At 41.5% G+C, this 22,219-nt stretch overlaps 1 protein-coding gene across 11 annotated transcripts in view; it reads right to left on the bottom strand.

Annotated features, from left to right (window-relative positions):
- Window positions 1–22,219, bottom strand: part of PATJ (PATJ crumbs cell polarity complex component) — a 219,596-nt gene that overhangs the window by 163,959 nt on the left and 33,418 nt on the right. For 10 of the 11 annotated variants that reach the window (XM_073357497.1, XM_073357498.1, XM_073357502.1 and 7 more), the window contains 5 exons: window positions 14,724–14,800; window positions 13,124–13,180; window positions 10,673–10,807; window positions 4,930–5,097; window positions 353–487 (listed from right to left, as the gene is read on the bottom strand). In XM_073357497.1, coding sequence (XP_073213598.1) covers window positions 353–487; window positions 4,930–5,097; window positions 10,673–10,807; window positions 13,124–13,180; window positions 14,724–14,800 — 572 coding nt within the window. The remainder of the gene's footprint in view (window positions 1–352; window positions 488–4,929; window positions 5,098–10,672; window positions 10,808–13,123; window positions 13,181–14,723; window positions 14,801–22,219) is intronic. The other variant, XM_073357503.1, reaches the window with a different exon arrangement.

The following is a 22,219-nucleotide window of genomic DNA, read 5'->3' on the forward strand; positions in this document are numbered from 1 at the left end:
CACTACTCAATTATTTATGAAGTAGTTCCCAGTGATTCAGAGTACCCATAGCCTTTAGAGTATGATTAACTGCACTTTATTATATCCAGTAATTAGTCTGGCTTAAAACAATGTTCTACAGTATACTTTACATAGTTGGTCCAATGTAACAGAGAAAAATTTGGCCTCAAACTAACAAATAATTTCTCCCAGATTTCAAAGTCCAAGTGCCATGTCACTATAGTATTTTATAAATACATTACCAAATCATCATAATATTTACAGGAAATGTTGAGGCACAGTACAAGGGGAAAGAGAAGATCAGAGGTATTTTCAGTATTTATTGAAATATACAGTACAAGGAAAAGCATACCTGATAATCTAAAATGCTGAATCCTAAGCCTTTATAGTCTTTTTCCAGTTCAATAACTTTCACATCAGGAGACCATAATGCTAGTTCACCATCTCCTTCCTCTTCAGGATGAAGAAGGTCTACTTCTGGTTTCATCTGAAACATAAAATATCTGCTGCAAATACTATCCCTATTTTTAGTTCTGGATGGATGTTTATTCATTCAATATTCCTGTACATTAATGGTTCATCCAAGATGGACCTCATCTGAAATATTATATATCCTTTTTCTCTAATTCCATCCAGACTAAAGTCCTGATCTTGCAAACACTTATGCATTTACTACAGGAAGTCCCATTATGACAACTCCCAACAGCAAAGCTAAACATGTCCATCAGTGCCAAACACTGCACACAAATACTGAGATGTAACATTAAGGATTATTTCTAATTACACCAATGGCACTAACCTTTTACACTTCAATGGACTTCGGCCATCCCATTAGATGCATAAAAGGAAAAAAAATTTCTCAACACAAGGATTTAACCACCACATAACGGAAAGCCCATGAAAAGACAGAAGGTCCTGAAAATTAAGTATTAGAACCTTAATCAATCCCAAATTGGAACTGAGTACATGACTTTGAAAAACTTTTTTTTTTTTTTTCATTTTTGCTTTAACATTTGAACTCTGGAAGAGAGAGAGAGAAACACAAATCCCTCTGAAAAATAACTGACTTCACAAGTATATTTCAAAAAGCTTTGAAAAAAAATCATTTCTTGTTGTCTAAGATAAAATACGGATTACAAATTTTACTGCTATTGCATCATTTGTTTTAGAGGGAAACAATATAGTAAATGTATAAGAAAAAAAGGAAGTCCACAGCCAAGTAGCATGATCTCTTCGAAGTCTGAATGGAAATTGTCATTAGGAAACTTGAGGACCTTCCATTATTAACATAGCAAATCATTTAATTTCAGCTCATTGTATAAGCATGCAGGTATCACAAAGGGATAAAGAAGCTATAATCCCAGACATAGCTTCTTGCTCCCTGGATCAGAAGAAAGTAGAACTACTGTGGAGGTGGATTTAAGGAGCAAGAGTGTCTTTGGGTCATTCAATCCATATCAACTGTTGGCAAATGCACTTAACTGGTGTCATATGGATAAAAAACGTTCAGTAAAAGGCAAAGTAAAGTAGTAAGGAAGAAGGAGTTCTACAGCAGTAGAAGGGACCATTCATAAATGGCACATGGCTCCTCTTTGTGCCTCCACTATCGAACAAAATATCCATAGCGCTGGCCAAACTATCCTCCTAGGAAGGCCATCCTACCAAGCGGAATCTAGATCAGGGAGAAGGGGCAACCAGGAGTAAATACATTTTATAATGGAAAAATGTTACAAGATTCAACACTTAATTTGGGATTTTTAAAGGCTTCTACCATGAAAATAACTGCTATGCCTCCTGTTTTCCCAGCTTTGCATAAAATCTTGATTTGCAAGATGGAAGTAATCAGCTAATGGGAACAAGGCTTAGATTTAGTATAATTCAAAGCTCCTGCTCACCTATTAAGCTGAAGAATGATGTACGTGATGTACATAGCATGCTAGCTCAGTGATTTACATACCTTGTATTTATAGTACAATGAAGTTTTTAGCAACCTACCTGAGTAAACCACATTAAAGTTGCAAACATGAAATATCTTTCAATGAAAACACATTACCTAAAATACTGTCATAGCCAAGGAACATGAAAAAGTCAAAGCATCCCTCAAAATCCAGACACCACCTAGTCAAGAATAAATGACAACAATTTCAAGTGTTCCTGGGTCTCTGTTGAACACTTTGTGCTTTAGCCTTAAAGAGAAAAGTCACTAAATTAGTTAGATGTGTTATTGTTTAACGAAATGTAACTTTCACATGCAGATTCACGGTGTTCTATTTAAATTCCAGACTATCATTTCATTTCAACCCACCCAAAGACATGGGCTATTCTGTCACTACTACACTAATTAAAGCCAAGTCCTGCTCTCATTGAGTTAATGAGTTTGGGACATCCACTACCAAAAGCTATTTTGGCACATTGTGTTTATGTAAGTAAAAGCACAAATGCCACAATGCTCCAAACTTTCCTACCCGATATCGTGTTCATACTTTAATAAGATGTTGAGAGCCCTAGGAAAGTCATACTGTGGTGTATAAGGAAGACAATGGTATCAGAACTGTATGTGTGGCTTGTTCAAACCATTATGTAGATGCAAGGTCAATACTCAGAACTTCTAGTGGTTAAACTGACAAACTATTGGTAAAGGTAGGAGTGTGTCAGGGATCAGCATTGAGCCCTTTCTTGTTTAACCTTGTCCTGGATATCCCCACAAGGACATACAGAAGGAGGCACCTTGGTGCATGTTGTTTGCAGATTATATCATTCTATACAGTGAGGAGAAAAATATTCTACAAGAGGATCTTGATAAATGGAGAGATGTATTGGAGAGACAGGGGCTCAAAATAAGCGGAGGAAAGAGAATATGGCATGTAATTTCAATTATATGAACACTGTAGAATTATCCTTCAAACTAGACACACAGTCAATACTGAAAATGCAAAGTTTCAAGTATCTGTGGGGTCCAGAACCTGAGAAAATAGAGGATTAAATTAGAGAGTGAGGACAATAAATGCTTGGCTCAAAAGGAGAGAGATAAGTAGTGTAGGGTGTGAAAGGAAGATATAAGTAAGCATAAAAGCTGAAGCCTGTAAAACTGTGGTCCATCCAGTTTTCAAGTACAGTGCTGAGCATTGGGTAACAAAGAAGAAACATGAGCAAATGATGTTGCACAGAATTACAAATTTGGAGATAGATGAGTGGCGTAAGCAAGAGAGACCAGGTGAGGAATGTGTATGCTCGAGAAATGCCCAGAGGAACACCCCTAAATGCAAAAAAAAAAAAAAAAAAAAAAAAAAGTGAATAAAGAAGAGGCTCAAATGGCATAAGCATGTAAACCACAGTCCTGAAAACTGTACGAGACTCCAATATACCAAGACTGAATGAAAGAGAGAGAGGCCAGCCCAAGAAGTGGTAGGATAGCATAAAGGAAGACATGTTAGCATGTGGTGTGATAGAGCATATGTAGGGCCCTACCAAATTCACAGTCAGTTTTGGTCAATTTCACAGTCATGGGATTTTAAAAATAATAAAATGTCACTGTTACAGATACTTAAATTTCACAGTGTTGTAACAGTGGGGTTCACTGGATGGAGAACACTTTTGGGCTAGCCTTATGGGTGGGCGATCACCCAGGGGGCCATGGTTGAGGGCAGGTTTCCATGGTCACACACCCACATAGCCAGCCCAAAGACCTCTTTAATCCCTGAGTGCTGGACCCGGAGCCAGGGAGGGACAGGGGCTTGGGGCACCGTGGCTGAGGGCTCCTACCATAAGCCATGTTCCAGCTGCTGGTCCTGGCCGGGCTGGTGAGGGACAGGACTTCCTCTTCCCCTGCAGAGGCCCTTCCAAAGGTTGGTTCAGACCCACCTGCAGGAATCTCCCCTGGCTGCAGAAAGTTCTGCAGCTGCTGGCTGGGACCCCAGCTCTGAAGGCATCGCCGCTGCCAGCAGCGGTGCAGAAGTGAAGGTGGCATGCTATGGTATTGCCACCTTTACTTCTGCACTGCTGCTGCCTGTGGCACTGCCTTCAGAGCTGGGCGGCCGGCATCTGCCACTCTCCAACTGGCCAGCTCTGAAGGCAGCGCAGAAGTAAAGGTGGCAATGCTGTGACCTCCCTACAATAGCCTTGTGACCCTCCGTCAACTCCCTTTTGGGTTGGGGCCCCCAGTTAGAGAAATGTTGGTCTCCCCCGTGAAATCTGTATAGTATAGGATAAAAGTACACAAAAGACCAGATTTCACGGGGGAGACCAGATTTCACATGACGCGTTTTTCACAACCGTGAATTTGGTAGGGCCCTAAGCATATGGCACTGAACAGAACACCTTGGAGGGAGAGAACTCACAGAGCGGACACCATTTGATGGGATTAATGCAAGGAAGAAGAAAGAAAAGGATTCTGAGAGGTATTTGAGAAACCACAAATGACATCGGACACAGCAAAGTGATTTGAACAAATCAACAGCTTCTGACAAATCAAACAATCAGTGCTGAATCCTATCATCTGGTTATAGTATGATATCAGAGCTGTGTTGTTTATCTTACTGGGATTGGAAACACCAGCCAGGAAGCAGATGTTACCTTTCATGCTTCCAACAGCACCAAGCACACGGATAACCCTCAGGAAATAATACAGTGAGCTTTTGTTAAAGATTAGAAGTGATGACCCTACGTAAGTACAAAGTAAATCCCTCTTACTGAGCTGGTTTCTCACATCTTTTAACCTGCTTGGCATTTCCATGTGAAACAGTGATGAGATGTAAAGACCATTTTACAAGACAGTTGAGTACAAAGAGCTGGTGTACATACCCATGCAAATAGATTTCAGATGTTTTTAAAGAGCTGAAATTGGTTGAAGCAAACAAGAAGAAAGCCAACTGTCCTTTAGAAAGTTAGTGAACTTCTTTCCAACTGAGCTACACAATCTCTTATCACTACCTTTGGCTCCGGAGACGAAACCTCGATGGTGCTGAGCTCATCCACAAAGGATTCGCTGCCATCATCAAACAGGCGCCGACAACAAACCAGAGTGAACGGAGGCGGCACTTCTTTCAGAAAAGAAACTGCCTCACGGCGGGATTTTCCATAAAGCTGAACTCCATTTACCTAGGCAGAAAAGAGAAAACACGCACCACCGTTCAGATATTTAAAAGGATATTGATCTGGTTCTACAATAAAAACACTCTCTCATTTACTTTAAATCATTACACTATATGCAATAATTGTCCTCCCCAACTGTATATAAAGGTCTAATTTCACTGAGGGATTCCAGTGAAAGCTTGAGTGGTTTAGTTAATGTACCCCCTAAAATATACATAAATTACTCTAAGACTGTTATTCCATCTCTGGATTCTGGTGATTTTATTGTTATTACATAGTGGTGATCCACGTCTTCTGTTTTAATCAGCTTCCCTTCATTCATTTCCTGCCCTCTGGATTTCTAGGCCCAACACCTCCTACAGCAGGCATTTTGGTCTTAATCCCTTCACCATGGCAGTCATTCTTTCTGGGTTCCTTCCAGGTAAGTTATTCCCAGCCTCCCACAATGCACAGACAGGAAAACTGATTTCAGCAGTACTTGACTCTAGTTTAAAGTGCTTTTAGAAATTAGTCCTAATGTCAGAACGTTTTATTTATTAAGCACTTTTCAGTGCCTGTATAAACTGCTGGCTTGACAGCCCACATGACTGAAGTGCTCTTTTCATCAACAGGCATCCCACTGGCAAAGGCAATGCAAACTCCTGCCCACTGTCCCACCCATGTGCCTGAATTACATTCTACATGGGCTAGGTTGAGAGTGTTATTCATTCTCCATGTCCCAGTCAATCCATGGTTTCTCTGCCAAGTCTGCCAACAAGGATACCAGTTAGGATCAAAAGATGATGATAGTTTTGGTGACATAGGCACATGCCCTCTACGAGCTTCAATCTTCACATAAATCACCAAATAATCCTCAAATTCACATTCATGCTGAAGACAAAGTAAAGGTGATTGGAAATCCCAAAACATTCTGGGGAGGCAATTGGTGTGCTGGCATCAAAAAATTGAATTTGAGGAAATAGGTCACCAAAAATTCAAAATTTGGAAGATTTTGAGCAGTTCTAAATCAAATGCACCAAGTCCAAACTTCAACAACTGTTGCAGGCTTTAAAACTATAGTCAAATGAATGAAATGAGCTAGATCCTTGAGAGAATATACACAAATGCTTTACACAATAAAAAGAAAAAGCAATTACAATAAGCAATTCAGCAGAAAGTCCTGACAAGTTAAGCCTTATCATCCCATAACTTTAGCTGCTCAGTGATAATGGAAGACCGCAAGGCAATCGCTAATGATTTTTACAATCACAGATGGTGGTTATGTAAAATAATATTCCCTTCAAAGTGGCTTACTGCACTAATACTCTTTTTTCCCCTCTTTTTAAAGAAACATAAATATGAAGAGTTTCCACCCTCTCTCAGCTGAACAGTTGGTCGTGTTCACACATAAAGAAGGTATCTAGGTTTTACACTTGGTCGTATTGTAAAAATATTACATACACAAAGAATGCAGAATTTCACCAAGTGTCAATAGCCTGACAAAAAAACTCTGATTGTACAGCTACCAAGTAATGCATACATCTACTGAAGTCAAGATCTGCCCAATGTCATTTCCTATATCTCCATCCCTGTGGATGTGATTCAGGTTGGTTTGGTTAAGATTACATGCCCCATACCATATCATATACCTATCTTCCAGGGTCATCACTTTTCCTCAGATAAACACAAAGCAAAGGAGGAAGAATTGAGCTTATGTAGTTTAAATATGGATTATGCAGTTTAAGAACCCACCATTTTACTCTCAACTTTGTAACACAATTGAGGAGGTAATCTAGAGCAGCGTTTTTCAAACCGGGGTGGCGGTGGAGAGAGGCAAAGCCGAAGCTCAAGAGCTTCAGATCCAGGTGGAGTGCCTGTAACCTGAGCCCTGCCACCCAGGGCTGAAGCCCTCGGGCTTCAGCTTTGGCCCCAGGGGGTGGGGCTCAGACTTCAGCTTTGGCCTTGACAAGTCTAACGTCAGCCCTGGTAACCCCATTAAATCTGAGTCGTAACCCACTTTGGGGTCCCCGACCCAGTTTGAGAACCACTGATCTAGAGTTATACAGTCAGCAGAGCTTGTCAGAAATTTTCTCATAAAATATTTTTTGTTGGGAAATGCTGATTTACGAAACAGAAGCTTGCCACAGAAGCATCTCTGTTTCAACAAAACTTTAATCACAAAGGTTTCTCAGCTCAAGAGAGAGACAGACAGACATGCCTCAGAATAGTCAATGGCCCTGTGACTCAGCTGGGACACGGAAGACCCAGGTTCAAGTCCCTACTCTGCCTGATTCAGAGCAGGGACTTGAACCTGAGGCTCCCCTATCCCAGGTGAATGTCCTAACTATGAGGCAATGGAATCAATGTCTTTATCTCAGCCTAACGATTATTTATATGAAGCAGAACAATTTCAACAGGAGAGAGAGACGCACACACAGACCCGGGAGATATGACTACATTACAGCAGCGTACAGAGTACATTCGCTTCACGGCCAACCAACGCAGTGTAGCAGTAGGCAGTGTAGTAAGTAAAACGTAGACAGGAGGCACTGCTTAGGTGAATAGTGTGCTCTACGTGCCTGAACCTCCAGGGTATATACCCCATGTGGCTCTTTACACGCCTAAGCAGTGCCTCCCGCATCTGCACTGGCATTTTTAGCCGTGTAGTGTCCTGCTGCTAGAGCCTTTCCCCATTGCCTTCCCCAGCTGTATGGAGCTACATGTGTAATGCCTGTACTTTACATGCTGCCGTAAGCATAGGCATCGCCTAACTCTATGGTGCTGTTTGGCAAAACCACATGAGAAAGGCCTCGTTTTAGTTCCACCTCAGAACGAAACTGCAAGTCGAAACCTTGACATTTGTTGTGAACTGGAATTCTTGTTTTCCTGCCCTCTAAAATGGCAGATGTTTTCAGCGAGCTCCAGGAACTGTAATCCAGCATTGCAGTGACTGCTGAGCTATTAGGCTAAACCATTACTTAATTATTTAAACAGAAATATTGGTACAAAGTTGTTGGTTTTTTAAAATGCATTTGGAGTCCTAGCGTGGTGGGAAGTTATCATCTTTCAGCATTCTGTGATTGATGGACAAGGGCTACTCTATGCCCACCAGTAGACTTGGGGACTCCCTCTCTGCTCTCTTATAGCTGCTGGAGATCAATCTCTAAGCAGGAAGGGTGCCAGATGCCCCATCCACTGATCACTCCATACTAGCCATTCCACCAAATGACAATAATGGAGGTTTTAGGATTGGGAGAGTGACAAGGAGGCAACGGACACCATGAAAACAACATAAGAAAAATCCGTTAAAATAGAATTTTTTTAAAAATTTTTTTTTAAGTACTATGATTCCTATCATCATGCATCAAATAGACCTTTATAAATGTTTAAACTTGCTATACATTTAAAAATGTATCTCCCTCATTAATTATTAATTCAAACTACCTCCAGTTGTTATATCAGCACCTGTGTAATGCTGTTCGCTTTAGTTAAGGGCTGCCATAATTTCCATTACCAGCCCCTATTTAAGAGGATTTATAGCTTGGCTGTAAAAACATGCTCTAGGCTGAAACTTGGTATATATAGTTTTAACCCTAGAGCATGGTTTTGTTTCAGTTGTTTTTTAAGCTACAGAAGGGGGTTGGGGGGGGAGGAGGGGAGTGGTTAAATATTATAAAATTCACTAGTGCTGGATATACTTGTGGACTTGTATAAATTGAAACAAGTTTTTCTTTATTATTTATACAATAAAATTTTTCCAGAGTGTTGGTTTTTTTGCTCTTAGTATTCACATTTTTGTTCAATGGCCAAGATATTTAAATAACACTTTCAACATTCCATTAACCCTGTCATGTGGAAATCCAGATTTCCTCTGTTAAGAAATAATAAAAGGACAGGTTTCAGAGTAACAGCCGTGTTAGTCTGTATTCACAAAAAGAAAAGGAGGACTTGTGGCACCTTAGAGACTAACCAATTTATTAGAGCATAAGCTTTTGTGAGCTACAGCTCACTTCATCAGATGCATATCGTGGAAACTGCAGCAGACTTTATATATACACAGAGAATATGAACCAATACCTCCTCCCACCCCACTGTCCTGCTGGTAATAGCTTATCTAAAGTGATCATCAGGTGGGCCATTTCCAGCACAAATCCAGGTTTTCTCACCCTCCACCCCCCCACACAAATTCACTCTCCTGCTGGTGATAGCCCATCCAAAGTGACAACTCTTTACACAATGTGCATGACAATCAAGTTGGGCTATTTCCTGCACAAATCCAGGTTTTCTCACATCCCCCCCACCCCCATACACACACAAACTCACTCTCCTGCTGGTAATAGCTCATCCAAACTGACCACTCTTCAAGTTTAAATCCAAGTTAAACCAGAACATCGGGGGGGGGGGGGGGGTAGGAAAAAACAAGAGGAAACAGGCTACCTTGCATAATGACTTAGCCACTCCCAGTCTCTATTTAAGCCTAAATTAATAGTATCCAATTTGCAAATGAATTCCAATTCAGCAGTTTCTCGCTGGAGTCTGGATTTGAAGTTTTTTTGTTTTAAGATAGCGACCTTCATGTCTGCGATTGCGTGACCAGAGAGATTGAAGTGTTCTCCGACTGGTTTATGAATGTTATAATTCTTGACATCTGATTTGTGTCCATTTATTCTTTTACGTAGAGACTGTCCAGTTTGACCAATGTACATGGCAGAGGGGCATTGCTGGCACATGATGGCATATATCACATTGGTGGATGTGCAGGTGAACGAGCCTCTGATAGCGTGGCTGATGTTAAAAGGACATGCATTAGATCTCAGTGATACAAGTAGACTTTTTGGTGCTAAAGGGTTGATAATGACCAAAACCCAGGCCACTTGAGCCCTGGACCTGAGATGAACTAATCTAGCAAAGGCCCTGATCCTTTTCTCAGGGAAGTCAGTGGGACTTTGTCCTTTGCTGCCTCTAGGAGCAGGTTCAGATTAAAAATGTCCAGTAAGGCTCAATTTAAGAAGTATATTACTCTCACCCCCAAGTGAAGACCCACTAAATCGACCGCTGATCACTCTCCCATCAACTCCTGTACTCCACCGGATCGAGAAGTAAGGGGAGTCAACGGGAGAGCGTCTCCCGTCAACGCTGCATACTGTGGACCCTGTGGTAAGTAGATCTAAGCTACATCAATTTGAGTTACACTATTCACGTAACTCAAATTGCATAGCTTAGATCAATTTTTCCCTTTAGAGTAGACAAGGCCAAAGACTCTTAATTCAAGTACAATAGATAAAAAGTACGCCTATTACATAAACCTGACAAGACCCTTGGCAAGATAGAGCAGTATTATTTCCCCATTTACCAATGGCAAGACTAAGGCACAAAGCAATTTACTGACTTGTCCCTAATCTTACAGGAAGCCTGTGGCACAGCCAGAATAGTACAGAATCCAGCTTTTTTGACTCCTAACCCCATGCTCTTCCTACCCATTGATTGTTTAAAAGGTACTACTGTGCACACGCATTAGCCAGCCTAAAATGTCATAAAAGTATATTTTTAAAGAGGCTGAGCAGAAAGAACAACCCTTCATTTCTAGTTCTGTGGACTTTACCTCTAGAAGTTCATCCTCCAGTTGCAGTAGGCCAAGCGTAGCAATTGGACCATCTGGAGCAATTGAAGATATGTAGTGATGTCCATCAAATGTATCAAGTTCAACTCCTAATCTCAAAGTGTGGAGAGGCAATAGCTGCCAAAAAAATAAGCAGTGGCTATGTTTACAAACATGTATTTCTATATGTAACAAATGCATTTAAAACTTTCAATAACTGACCAATTCAGATTAAACTAGCTGCACATTAGCATGCTTAAATCCTAACTCTGACATAACTAGTGTTGCATCACACAAATTTTGCTAATTTTTCTATTCAATTAGATTGCTGTTTTTCCCTTGCACAGTCTGTCTTCTGGAAAAACGTACATCACTATCTTCTTCTCAATAATATCACCACAGTGATAAACTGGAAAAAAAAAAAAAAACCAAAACAGAGGAGAGGTGGATGTATAGGACCGCCCCCTAAAAATAGCACCTGACATCTATCCTCTGTCTAAAAGGGGTTACTCTTCACTAAAGGCATGTCCAAAGAGGAAGATCCTACTCCTGAAAGCTTCAAGGTAAAGGCACCTGTATTCCCCCTCCATGGTTAATCAAGGACACGCACTTTAGGCTTACAGCTCCCAGTCATCACCTCTCTTAGGCAGAGACCCATGTCCCACGCCCTCCTGATCAGGGATTTTAAGGCTACATAGCTCCTTGCCTTCCACTGTGATATGCCCAGCAAGCCAAATTGCCTAAAAAGGCTAGTGTCTGTGCTTTGCTTTCTCGCCAAGGGCTACGGACAGTTTACTGCCCAAAGTAGTAAGTTACCATACAACTTCTAAGAGACCACATTTATTCATAAGGTAAAAGCATTACAGAGAAAACATTAAAAACAATAAAAGTTCTTACACACATGCTAAAAAAAATTTATAGGAGGTCACACCCAACTCCAGCCTAGAGCTCGGATAGGTTTTAGTCCTTCAAAACCAACCACTAGGTTTCCCCCTGGGTACTAGTTCATATCTGTCTTGCATCCAGAACCAAAATCCAGGCTGGGCAGATCTGCTATTTCTTTATACAGCTTGGCCCTTTGGTCTTGGCATTCTGTAACAGGTAATCAGCAGACAAGACCCTTTTCTCAGGGCATCTTCACAACTCTAGGTTTTTGCATAACCAGAGTTGGAGAATTTGCATTAACCTCTCCTGAGGTATTCCCCAGGAAATCCACTTAACACTTATTGTCCCAAAAGTCCATACTTGTCTTACATATTTTCAGTACAGTCTTTTGAACTTCCAGGTTTTATGTCAGTCACATCTCTCCCCCTAAAGAGATGACATACAATTCCAGCCCACAATAGTACATAAACTTAATAAAGTTTAATAAAATCTGTCGCAGGATCACAATCACTATTTTAGAGGAAGCCAATAAAACCTAAACACACAATCAGTCATCATCTCATTTATTGATGACATTTGTATCTGTCTTTGGGGCAGGGAACATCTCTCTGAAGTATCTTTGGCAAATAGTTGCTATCACTTGTATCCATATTTCCACAAGGAATTTCATTGATTTTGAGCTGGCCATTTCTCTAGGGACAACCTTAATACCGTATTACTCTCTAGTAAAACTCCACATAGCAAATATCTGCGACCATTAGGAAAACTTTCTTAGCAGGCTAGCTGAGGCTCAATCCAGACAAGCTAGCAGGCTGTGAAGAAACAAAAGATAGCAGAGATAATATCTGTTCCCTTCATTCAGGAACTTTGCCTGCCTTCTATCACTCAAGTTTACAACTTGGTGGTCTTGCTGGTACCCCAGCTACTTCTGGACAGATGCCCATTTAGGCTCTGATACTGCAGTTAATGTGACTCCATACAGTAGTAAGAGTCCACACTTGCAAATCCCTTACAGCATTAGGCCTTTACCTAACAAAAAGTTTCTCGTAGTCAGTGCGACACTCTGCTCCATAGTCTGCACTGGTTTCCAGGTATTATTCAAGGTGCCACTCTTGCCTCTCTCCAACTCCTATCCCAATAACTGGCATCAGCTAAAGCACTGAAGCCAGCAGCCCCCAGATTTAGAAGTAAGGGGCCCTAGATTCTTGAAAGTCATGCTCCCCACTTGCCCGACAGAGTCTGAGGAGATTTAGGACACTCTGCATGGCCTATTTTCCTATGTGGGGTTTTTTGGTTTGGGGTTTTAATTCTTTCAGAAAAGGTGTGTGAAGGAATTCAGACCCAGTATACATGAGCAGCATTGGCAGCAAGTGGCAGTATTTCATAGAATCATAGAATATCAGGGTTGGAAAGGACCTCAGGAGGTCATCTAGTCCAACCCCTGCTCAAAGCAGGAGAGATGAGCTAGAGCCAATGCTAGAACTCCCCCGTATTTCAGAAGTATTCATCTCTAAGGTTTTGGTTCATGCCCATCTCAAAAAAAAGAGAAAATGAAATAAGATTCCATACCTTTGAGTATTTCTGGAGCTCAGCATCATCTGTAATTGGCACGTCTACACGAACCACCTAAAAATTGAACACCATGACAAATAAATACTACTAGTACACAAACTTTATTGGAGTGCTGAATTATAGCAGAGGACTGATTATAAGAACAGCCGACAGTAAAATAAAGACAAGAAAATTATGCTTTTTAATTTTTATTGCACATCTTGGTCCATTTTGGCGCCTTAGAGTTATCACCACAAGATATCAAAATCAGAGACTGGATCTAAATCCCACACTCAGTAATCAGCCCCTCACCTCAGAAGGACTTGGTGGCTGTTAAAGTGATCAGAAAGAGCTCAATCCTTCAAACTCCTAGTAGTCCTACTGATTTAAATGGAGCTGTGTGTGGCAGTAAGGACTGTGTAAGGGTTTGCATTACCAGGCTCAAACCCAACTGTGCGTCATGGTAACATGAGGTGTTCCAAAATGGAGGAGAGGCATATGCAAAGGAAAAAAGCAAAGACTTTGAAAAAGGTGCTGGTCGACCATGACCTTCTATTATTCAGATGGGCCAAATTTAGACATTTTTACTGTCACAACCACATTTGCTACAATGGAAGGAAAATGTGGACCCCTGAGCTTCATGAACCAGCTTTACATCCCATACATATATTGGAAAATGGGATGGTGCTAAAGAAAGTAATGTCAGGCTCTGGCAGTGCAAGGATGGGGATATCTAGCAGTTGGCGTGAGTAACTAGATTTATTGAATCAAAACACAGCCTTATATGGACTTCAAAGTTCTTAAAGGAGCACTAATGGATTGCAGAGAAGGGAGCTCCTCAAGACACCTCTTAATGCTACTTTAAATCTTCCAACAAGACATTTGGAGTGATAGTTCTGCCAAACAGTAAAAATAAGAGAATCTCTGAATCAAGTGGACATGTTTTGCAAAGATAAACAGTTTTTGTTTTTTTTTTAAAGACATCAGAAAAGGATGCTGGCTTGAATGTTTTATTTAAAAACGCACTCAGCTGGCACAGTCTTAAAAAGCAGTAATGAATGCAAAAAAACCTGGTCATTCCCCCTGTGATGATTCATATTTAGAAATGTAATCAATCTCTTCCTTGAAAATTCTCTAATAAGAGGTGAAGGAAAATCTAATGGGCAGTTAGCACCTCAAAGTTACCCCTAACCTGAACTACTTCCTTTTCTCCCAAATACAGCTGATAATAATTCTTCTCATAAAAATGTAAGATTCATTGTGAAACATACGACTCATATCCTGAGCCTTTTCTAAGCGTACAATAAAACAAACAGATCATTAAAACAATCATAAAAATGCCAAATATTTTAAGTGGCTGATACGTTACAAATTTAAAAATGAGGTTGATTTAAAAAGAATAAAAACATTACTCACACTTACGCAATAGTACAGACATAAACAGAACAAAAATGTGTTAATTATAACATCCCTATATTTCATCCTTGAATGTTCAGGGAAAACAAAAAATGCTACTCTACTGATCTGTTCCAACCCCTGAACAGCTTGTAAAGTTAAGCTCACCTCGCTGTAATTTAAAGAAACATAAATGAGTGTACTTTATTGAAGGATAACATACCATGACTTCATAATCAGATCCCAGCAGTTTTCCCCACTTGGATTTCAACTCCTTTTCTGGAGTGTCTGGGTCTCTTCCTAAAATATAAACGTGAATGTTAAATTTACTAAACCCTGCCAAGTACATTTACTTCAATAAAGATGCAGCTTAAATAAAAGATTACGGGGAATGATCAGAAGAATAAAAATACATTAATTTTGGTCTATCAAACAGTGCGAATCAGAATAGACTTCTGCAAGAAAACAATACAAATGTCAGCTACCGCTGAAGTGAAATTTATTCATTTGAGAAGCATAAAAGGTGATGGTTACACTGATGAGATGTGAGTTCTGTACTGTTTAATACCGTAAATAAATCATTCTTTCAGGTTGCAAAGCAAATTTCACATGGCTTTATAAACATGCTGTTTAAACATTCACCACTACAGAGCAATGGTGCCCCCCTCCCACACCAACCCCTTTTGAGAAGTAAACACCTGACAAGACATTGCTGTTATCAAGGGACTACATCAGCACAATGCAGCGGCAGACTTTATTTATACATTTGGCAGGTACAAAAGGCTTGTCTGGTTTAACTAGGCCAGTGAGTAACATGAGCTTTAATATAAGCTCCAGTTCTAAACCAGTCTTCCGTGGGAACTTGGCTATCTTGACATTTATATCTTTTCAGCTTTCTTACTTATGCAACCAAGGCAGTATTATAGTCATGTAAGACAATTTGACAGGGCTAGACAGCATAAAATGACTCGCTGCCCTGCATTTGACCTCATCCAGAAGCTCAGCACATATATAAAGTTCCTAGCCTAAATAATGTTGAGCTGGTAAGAGTCAAACTCTAAAGCAAAATTCCAATGAGCAGCAGCAACTGGAGAATGAATTTACTGAAAACTATTTTTAAATGGCCATAATATTATCACAAGTCTGGACAAATCACAGAACACTTGGTATCACTGACATGTCATCTTACCGGAATCCGAATGCAAATCACAGCAGCCCCTTTCAGTCTTTAAGCGTGTGCATGTCATGTTGAACGTTTTGTTAAACTGTTAAACAAAATACCTTAGGAGTTGGAAGCCTAATTCGCATCAAAAGTCAGGAGGAATTGGGTACCTTTGAAAATCTCCCCCTTCACTTTTCAATATTAGAGGATAGAACTAACAAATCAGACTTGCAACACCATCCTCATTACATCGCTTTATTACTTGGAATTGCAAGCTATTCAATTTTTTCAGTAACAGTGGAAGAATCAAACAGCAACAGTTAAAAACAAAGGCTCAGATTTATTTGCATTACAATGCAACACCCCAAGAGATCTGGTCTCTATGCTAATTATTTTTCCTCCCAATGTTGAGCCCCATGTAGCTTTTGATCCCTACCAACCACTTTCTGTCACACCAGATAGCCAAGTTTACCTCAGCTGCCTAACCAGAATTTCTCTGTACAGAACCAAGCAGTTCAGATTCCAATTTGAAGTCTCCATTGTACATATATATCTGACCACAGACTCAAGAGATACAAGCACAGAAGGATTTCAGGTCAGATTTAGTCAGATCATTGTTTCTTTACTGAACTATATCAAGAATTAAGCCTCCAATAGATTCTTTAGAGGTAGGCTTCTATAGTTACACTACAGATTCATCGAAGAACACACTGTCTTTTTTAACTGGGTCTACATTGAAGTCTCCTGAATTCATGAAATATGGGATAAATATTGTTCTCTTTAAGTATTACATTTAGGTTTCTGTCAATAGATGCTCATCTTTGGCCCCACTTTGCTTCATTATCAGGTACAGACTGATCATGTTTACCTCCCAGCTGCTTCAAGCATGAACCATAATTCCACAAACACAAAAATATACACTTACTATCATGCATCTTTTATCAAACAAATGCCTACCCTTCCCAATGTGCATGGACATCCAGACTCTCCCTCCAACTTAGAGGAATAGCAAGGAGTGTCATCAGAGTTCCTGCTCCAATCCACCCCCTAGGCCCCAGGCTGGGCCCCAGCATTCACCTGTGCCTCTGCTCTACTCTGTCCAGGTATTTTCCTATCCCAGTTCCAGTCATAAGAGGCTCAACCCTCTGGCAGAGCCCCAACTAGTTTGCCATTTCCAGGGTTGTCAATGAATAAAGAGAATTAACACAAATGAACTCTTCCACAACTGTGATAAAAGCTCTTTTTCTTCAGGAGCCCTTGTCAAGTTGTGGCCCCCCACTAAGTTGGCAGGCAAATACAGAATAATAGTGCTCTCAAAAAGTGAATCAGGCCCTCCCATCCTTCAGGGTGGGAATACGAGGCTGTGGCCATCCAAGTTGCTCCTGTCTTCTATCACCCCATCTCCACGAATGGAAGACTAAAGGTCTGTTCTCCTCCCTGTTCTGCCCTCAACTGAGGTGGGCTTCCCCATTTTGAGCTCTTCCTTCCATACCTGACATCTCTCACAGGTGTGGTGGGGTGGAGCCACCTGAGCCCACATCAGCTCATTAACCCTATAATGATGCCCAGTGTGGGGTTTGTATACCCCATCATACACCCTCCCCTTCAAGATGGCATCCAAGGAACCAGGCCAGCTGTCTATGCCCTCTGCCCCTCAGGAAAAACAAACAAAACAAAAACACCTTTTGGTGAGCCTTTCCAGCTCTATGCTGTACTTGAAAGGCATATGACTAGAGAGACAGGTACCAGCGCATAAGGCAGGGATTCGTGTCTTTCATTGCAATTAACCACCTCAAAGGGGCACCATCAGTGTCCAGCTTCAATGGGTTTCGCAGAATGTAATATCAGAGAGAATCCTCAGCCCATTTCACCACCAGACTTTCTTTTTCTATCACAAAGCACACTAGTTCCTGAGGGAATAGCTTGTGGCTAAAAAAATAATAGCATAGAATGTTTCTCTCCATTTACTTCTTGGGATATGATTGCCCCCAGGCCTACTTCTGACACACTGGTCTGCAAAATAAGTTCTTTCAAAAACAGAGCAGGCTGTTTTCTGTTTGGGATGAACTGGACAGGCTCTTTACACAAGTGGCCTTTCCATTTTTTGAATGCTTTTTTGCAGATGTCAGGCTATCAAAACTTCCCAGGGACAGCTGTCCTTAATCAGGTCCATGAGGGATGCCGCTATCAAGGAAAACCCTGGCACAAACCAGCAGTAATAACCTGCGACCCCTAAGCATCTCCAGACCTATTTTTTGCAGTCGAGTTTGGGCAGCTTTTAAGGCCTGGACTTTGTCTACAGTGATTGGACTTGACCTTTCCCCACAGGATATGCCAGTTAGATGATGTCATCCTTCCAATTTTACAAGTTGCTGGGTTTGTGGTTAGGCTGGCTTCCCACAGGGACGGGAGGACAGTGGCAACCAGTTGCAGGTGGGCCTCCCAGTCTCAGCCATAGATGACCACATCCTGTAAATAAACTGCATCATGTAAACCATCAGATCAGAGGACTTGGGTCATTGGAATGTCACTATGGCCCCATGGAGGCCAAAGGGCATAGTCCTTAATGGATATAAACCAGAGCAGCAAAGGCAGTTTTCTCACATGATTCTGGTATGAGCCGGATCTGCTAGTATCCCTTGGTAAAATCTAATGCTGTACTATATTAAGTCTCACCCATCCGGATTAGTAGTTCATCCACTTGGGACATAGGATGTCTGTTGAATTCGGAGATTGCATTAACTTTTCTAAAAATCTATACAGAAACTGGATCGTGCCATCCAGCTTAGGGTCCAGCAGAACTGGGCATCATCAGTCACTGTGGGATTCTTCAGTGATCTCTAGCTCCAACCTGGTGCAGAGCTCCTCTTTCACTGCATTCCACAGTTTTTTTGGGAAGTGGCAGGGAGTTCTCCCAGATGCCTTGTCCCAGCTCTATCTGGACATGATGTTGAATGAAGTGAGTTCATCCTGACTGGGGTGAATCACCATGGGGAAGGCATTCAGAAGGTTTCTCCCTTGACCCTTTGCTGTGGATGGAAGTTGTGCCCCCATTAGTATTGAGTCAGGGTCCAGGAATGTGGACGTTTGGGGTCCCATTTCTGGCTCAGATGGATCAGAAGTGATAAACAAGCCCTCCCAGTCCCTCCAGGGCTTCAGGAGATTAATTTGGTAGATCTGCATTGTCTTCCTCTTGTCTGATTTCATATTTAACAGGCCCCGCTTCATGTACTACTTAATATGGATCTTAACGCTTAGTGAGCAGCTTGGATGTTGTGCTAGGGAGCAAAAGTACTTGGTCCCAAGTTTAAATACATATCCACATATCCATCTCTTTGTTAAAAGCTCACCATTGGCCCTGTTGAGAGAGATTGGCCAATTAAAGAGATTCTTTTTGGTGAAGAAGGCCCCCAGGATTTCAAGCCTCTCCTAGAGCTTTAGTATGTACTGTACAACATTCTCTGTTCTAGGAGCCCACTCGTCCCACATCTCATGGACAAAGTCTAAGATACCCCAGGTTGTCTCTTATATAAAAGAGTTCAAACAGGAAGAAATCTAGTAGATGACTGGGGTACCTCCCAACTGTCAAATAAAAAGGAGGGGGATCAGTTGATCCCAGTGTGTAGAGATGCAGTAATAAACTTCTTTAAACATCCTTTTCAGGTCTGGTTGAACCAATTGACCAAACCATCAGTCTGCAAGCGATTGATGCACATTTGCAGGGTCTTTGTTTTTAATAGCTCACAAGCCTCCTTCAACAGATGGGACACAAAATTAGTGCCTCAGTTGGCTAGGATTTCTTTAGGCACACTGATGCGGGCAAAGACCATTAGCAGTTCTGCTGCAATAGTCTTTGCACTGGGGCAGTGCCATGGGACTGCTTTCAGATATCAGGTGGCATTATCAAGTCTAACCAGTATACATTTATATCCAGCTGCACTCTTTTCTAAGGGTCTGAGCAGATCCATCCTGATTCTCTCAAATGGGAGTGGGACGAGTGGGGCTTTGGCCACCCCTCTTTAGACCCAATGAGCTGTCACTTGAGACACGAGCTACAGACGTCTTTGACCTCTTGTTGATTTCCAGGCCAGTAGAAGCAGCCTAGAATCCTGGCCACAGTCTCCTCATGCTGAGGTGGCCTGCAGCGGAGGCAGCATGAACCAGCCACATGAGCTTGCACTGATGAGACTGGGCAACGAGGAACTGTGATCAAACTTCACCAGCCGCTCAGTCTCTCTCCTGATGATATAGTCGCTCAGCCCGGAGCGTAAATTGTGGGTACTGCTCTGCTCGATGTGGTCTATTACCTCTCTGTTGTCCACGGACAGCTGGTCATAGGCCTGGCTGAGGATCTCATCTTCCCTCTGATCTCTGGCCAAGTTGGTCCCTCTAGTTAGGATGCCCCCATCCTATTGGGGCACTGGCATCATTTCATCACTAAGTGGGGCTTCTGGGGGAGCATCCTCTTGTCCAGACACCCCAACTCCAGGGTGTAGCTCCTCACCTATAGCTAGCAACAGTCAGGAACCGGATCTCCTGAGTTAGCCTCTCTGGGCAATCCAGGGCTATTTTAACTCCGCTCAGTATCTCCGAGAAATACTCCCAATCTTGTCCTCAGATAATGGAGTAGGTCAGCATTGAGGCCAGCCCTGCTAACAGGGGCCTCATGTGTTCCCCTACAGTCAACTGCATCCTCACACTAGGATAGGGTTTAACCTCCCCATGGACACCTGGTAAGAAAATAATTCCCCCACCCCCGTCTCAGGGTTCAGGATCAGGTGGTCCCAAACCAGGGTCCGACTACACCCAGAATCTACCAAACTTGTCACCTCTGTCCTGATTATCCAGACACCGACAGTTTAACCAGAGTTAGCTTACAAACTCGTGGTCCCTTCTGGCTTTATAATATATGAATCTATGAACTCCCTTTTTCTGCTACAAAATTATGGCCTCAACCTGAAAAGCACTGAACATCTGAAACTCCCAGTGGAGTCACATATACACTTCTATGACCACCATGAATGCTCACTCAACATCTCTCAGGATCAGACTCTTAAATGCCTTCAGTTAACTGAAAATTAAGATCATTCCCCCATCCTTAAAACAATCCCGAAATTCACATGTCCTTATTTGATTTTTTGGGGCTCAGCCCATTAAAGAGAACTTCCTGAAAATTTAAAAGATTTTGGATCTAGAGGTTTGGTTCAAGCATATTAATTCCAATGCCTTCACTCAGTACCATGGGATTCCTTTTCCCCCCCCATTTCTTGGTCACTTCTCTGGGTTGGTTTTTCATAGTTTGTGGCACATGCTATATTATCTATATTAGACAAGGCCTCAGAAATGGAATTGCTTCCCAGCAATGGTTTGCATTAGCAGTAACATTCTATATCTTCAGAACTTTACCTCTTTACTCTCTGCTTTCATGTAAAAAGAAAAGGAGTACTAGTGGCATCTTAGAGACTAACCAATTTATTTGAGCATAAGCTTTCGTGAGCTACAGCTCACTTCATCGGATGTAGCTTTTCTTCCCCATCGTACTAGTATTACTAGTTACTTACTAGGTTTCCTGAAATACAACACTTTTTTTGAGGTGTGTTTACACTACAGAGACTTTACAGGCATAGCTCTGTTGGTATAACCCCGTAGAATAGACACAGCCTACACCGATGATAGGGGTTTTCCCATTGGTGTAGAAACACCACCTCCCCGACCAAAGTTAGCTATGTTGACAGAAGCATTCTTCTGTCAACACAGCTGCTCCTACACTGGAGGTAGGTTGACATAACTATGTCGATCAAGGGTGCGTTTTTTTCAGACCTCCGACCAATGTAACTATGCCAGTCTAACTTTTAAGTATAGGCTAAGATCTGGATCCCTGGAACTTTCAAACGCTGACCTCTTTCTTTGTCTTGCAGATCTTCTCTTCTCCCCTTCTCATATGCTCACTATGTAGCAATGTGTCCTGCACTTTGTAACTGTTGGATTAAAAATTTCTCAAACAGCATAGCTTTTTGATTTCTCCAATAGCTTTTTGCTCCCTAATGTTACATGCTGTTCTCTATCCACATTTGGATTCATAATTCTCTCCTCAGGTTTTATATACTGCTGCACAAAACAAGCAAGCACTCGTCCAGTCTTCACACTTACAGATACAGCTGTATGTTAAATTGCCTCTCTAGTCTGATAGCAGAAAGTTTAAGGCCCCATGCACACTGTTTCCTGAACCATGTATCATGAGAGAGTTGTTTAAAAATGGTTTAGCGGGCCAGCATCACTATTTAATACCTCTTCAGGAAAATTTAATAAAAATGTAGCCCAATTGGGCCTAAAGGAAAATAGTTCGTGTTTTACACAACTCACCTTCTACATTAACTTTTAAAAGGCACTTCCAGAGTTTAGGCAGGGCCTTAAATTAGCAGTGTTTACTTTAGCACCATTACAATTAAGAGCCCGTCAGCATTTCCAAATTAGGCAGCCATTTTTGTAATTTAAACTGGCCATTAAATTCTGTTCCGGGCTGAAAGTTTAGAAATAATGTTTCAGTCTGAACAAAG

Source organism: Lepidochelys kempii, chromosome 8 (genome assembly GCF_965140265.1).
Source record: "Lepidochelys kempii isolate rLepKem1 chromosome 8, rLepKem1.hap2, whole genome shotgun sequence".
Classification (NCBI taxonomy): Eukaryota; Metazoa; Chordata; order Testudines; family Cheloniidae; genus Lepidochelys; species Lepidochelys kempii.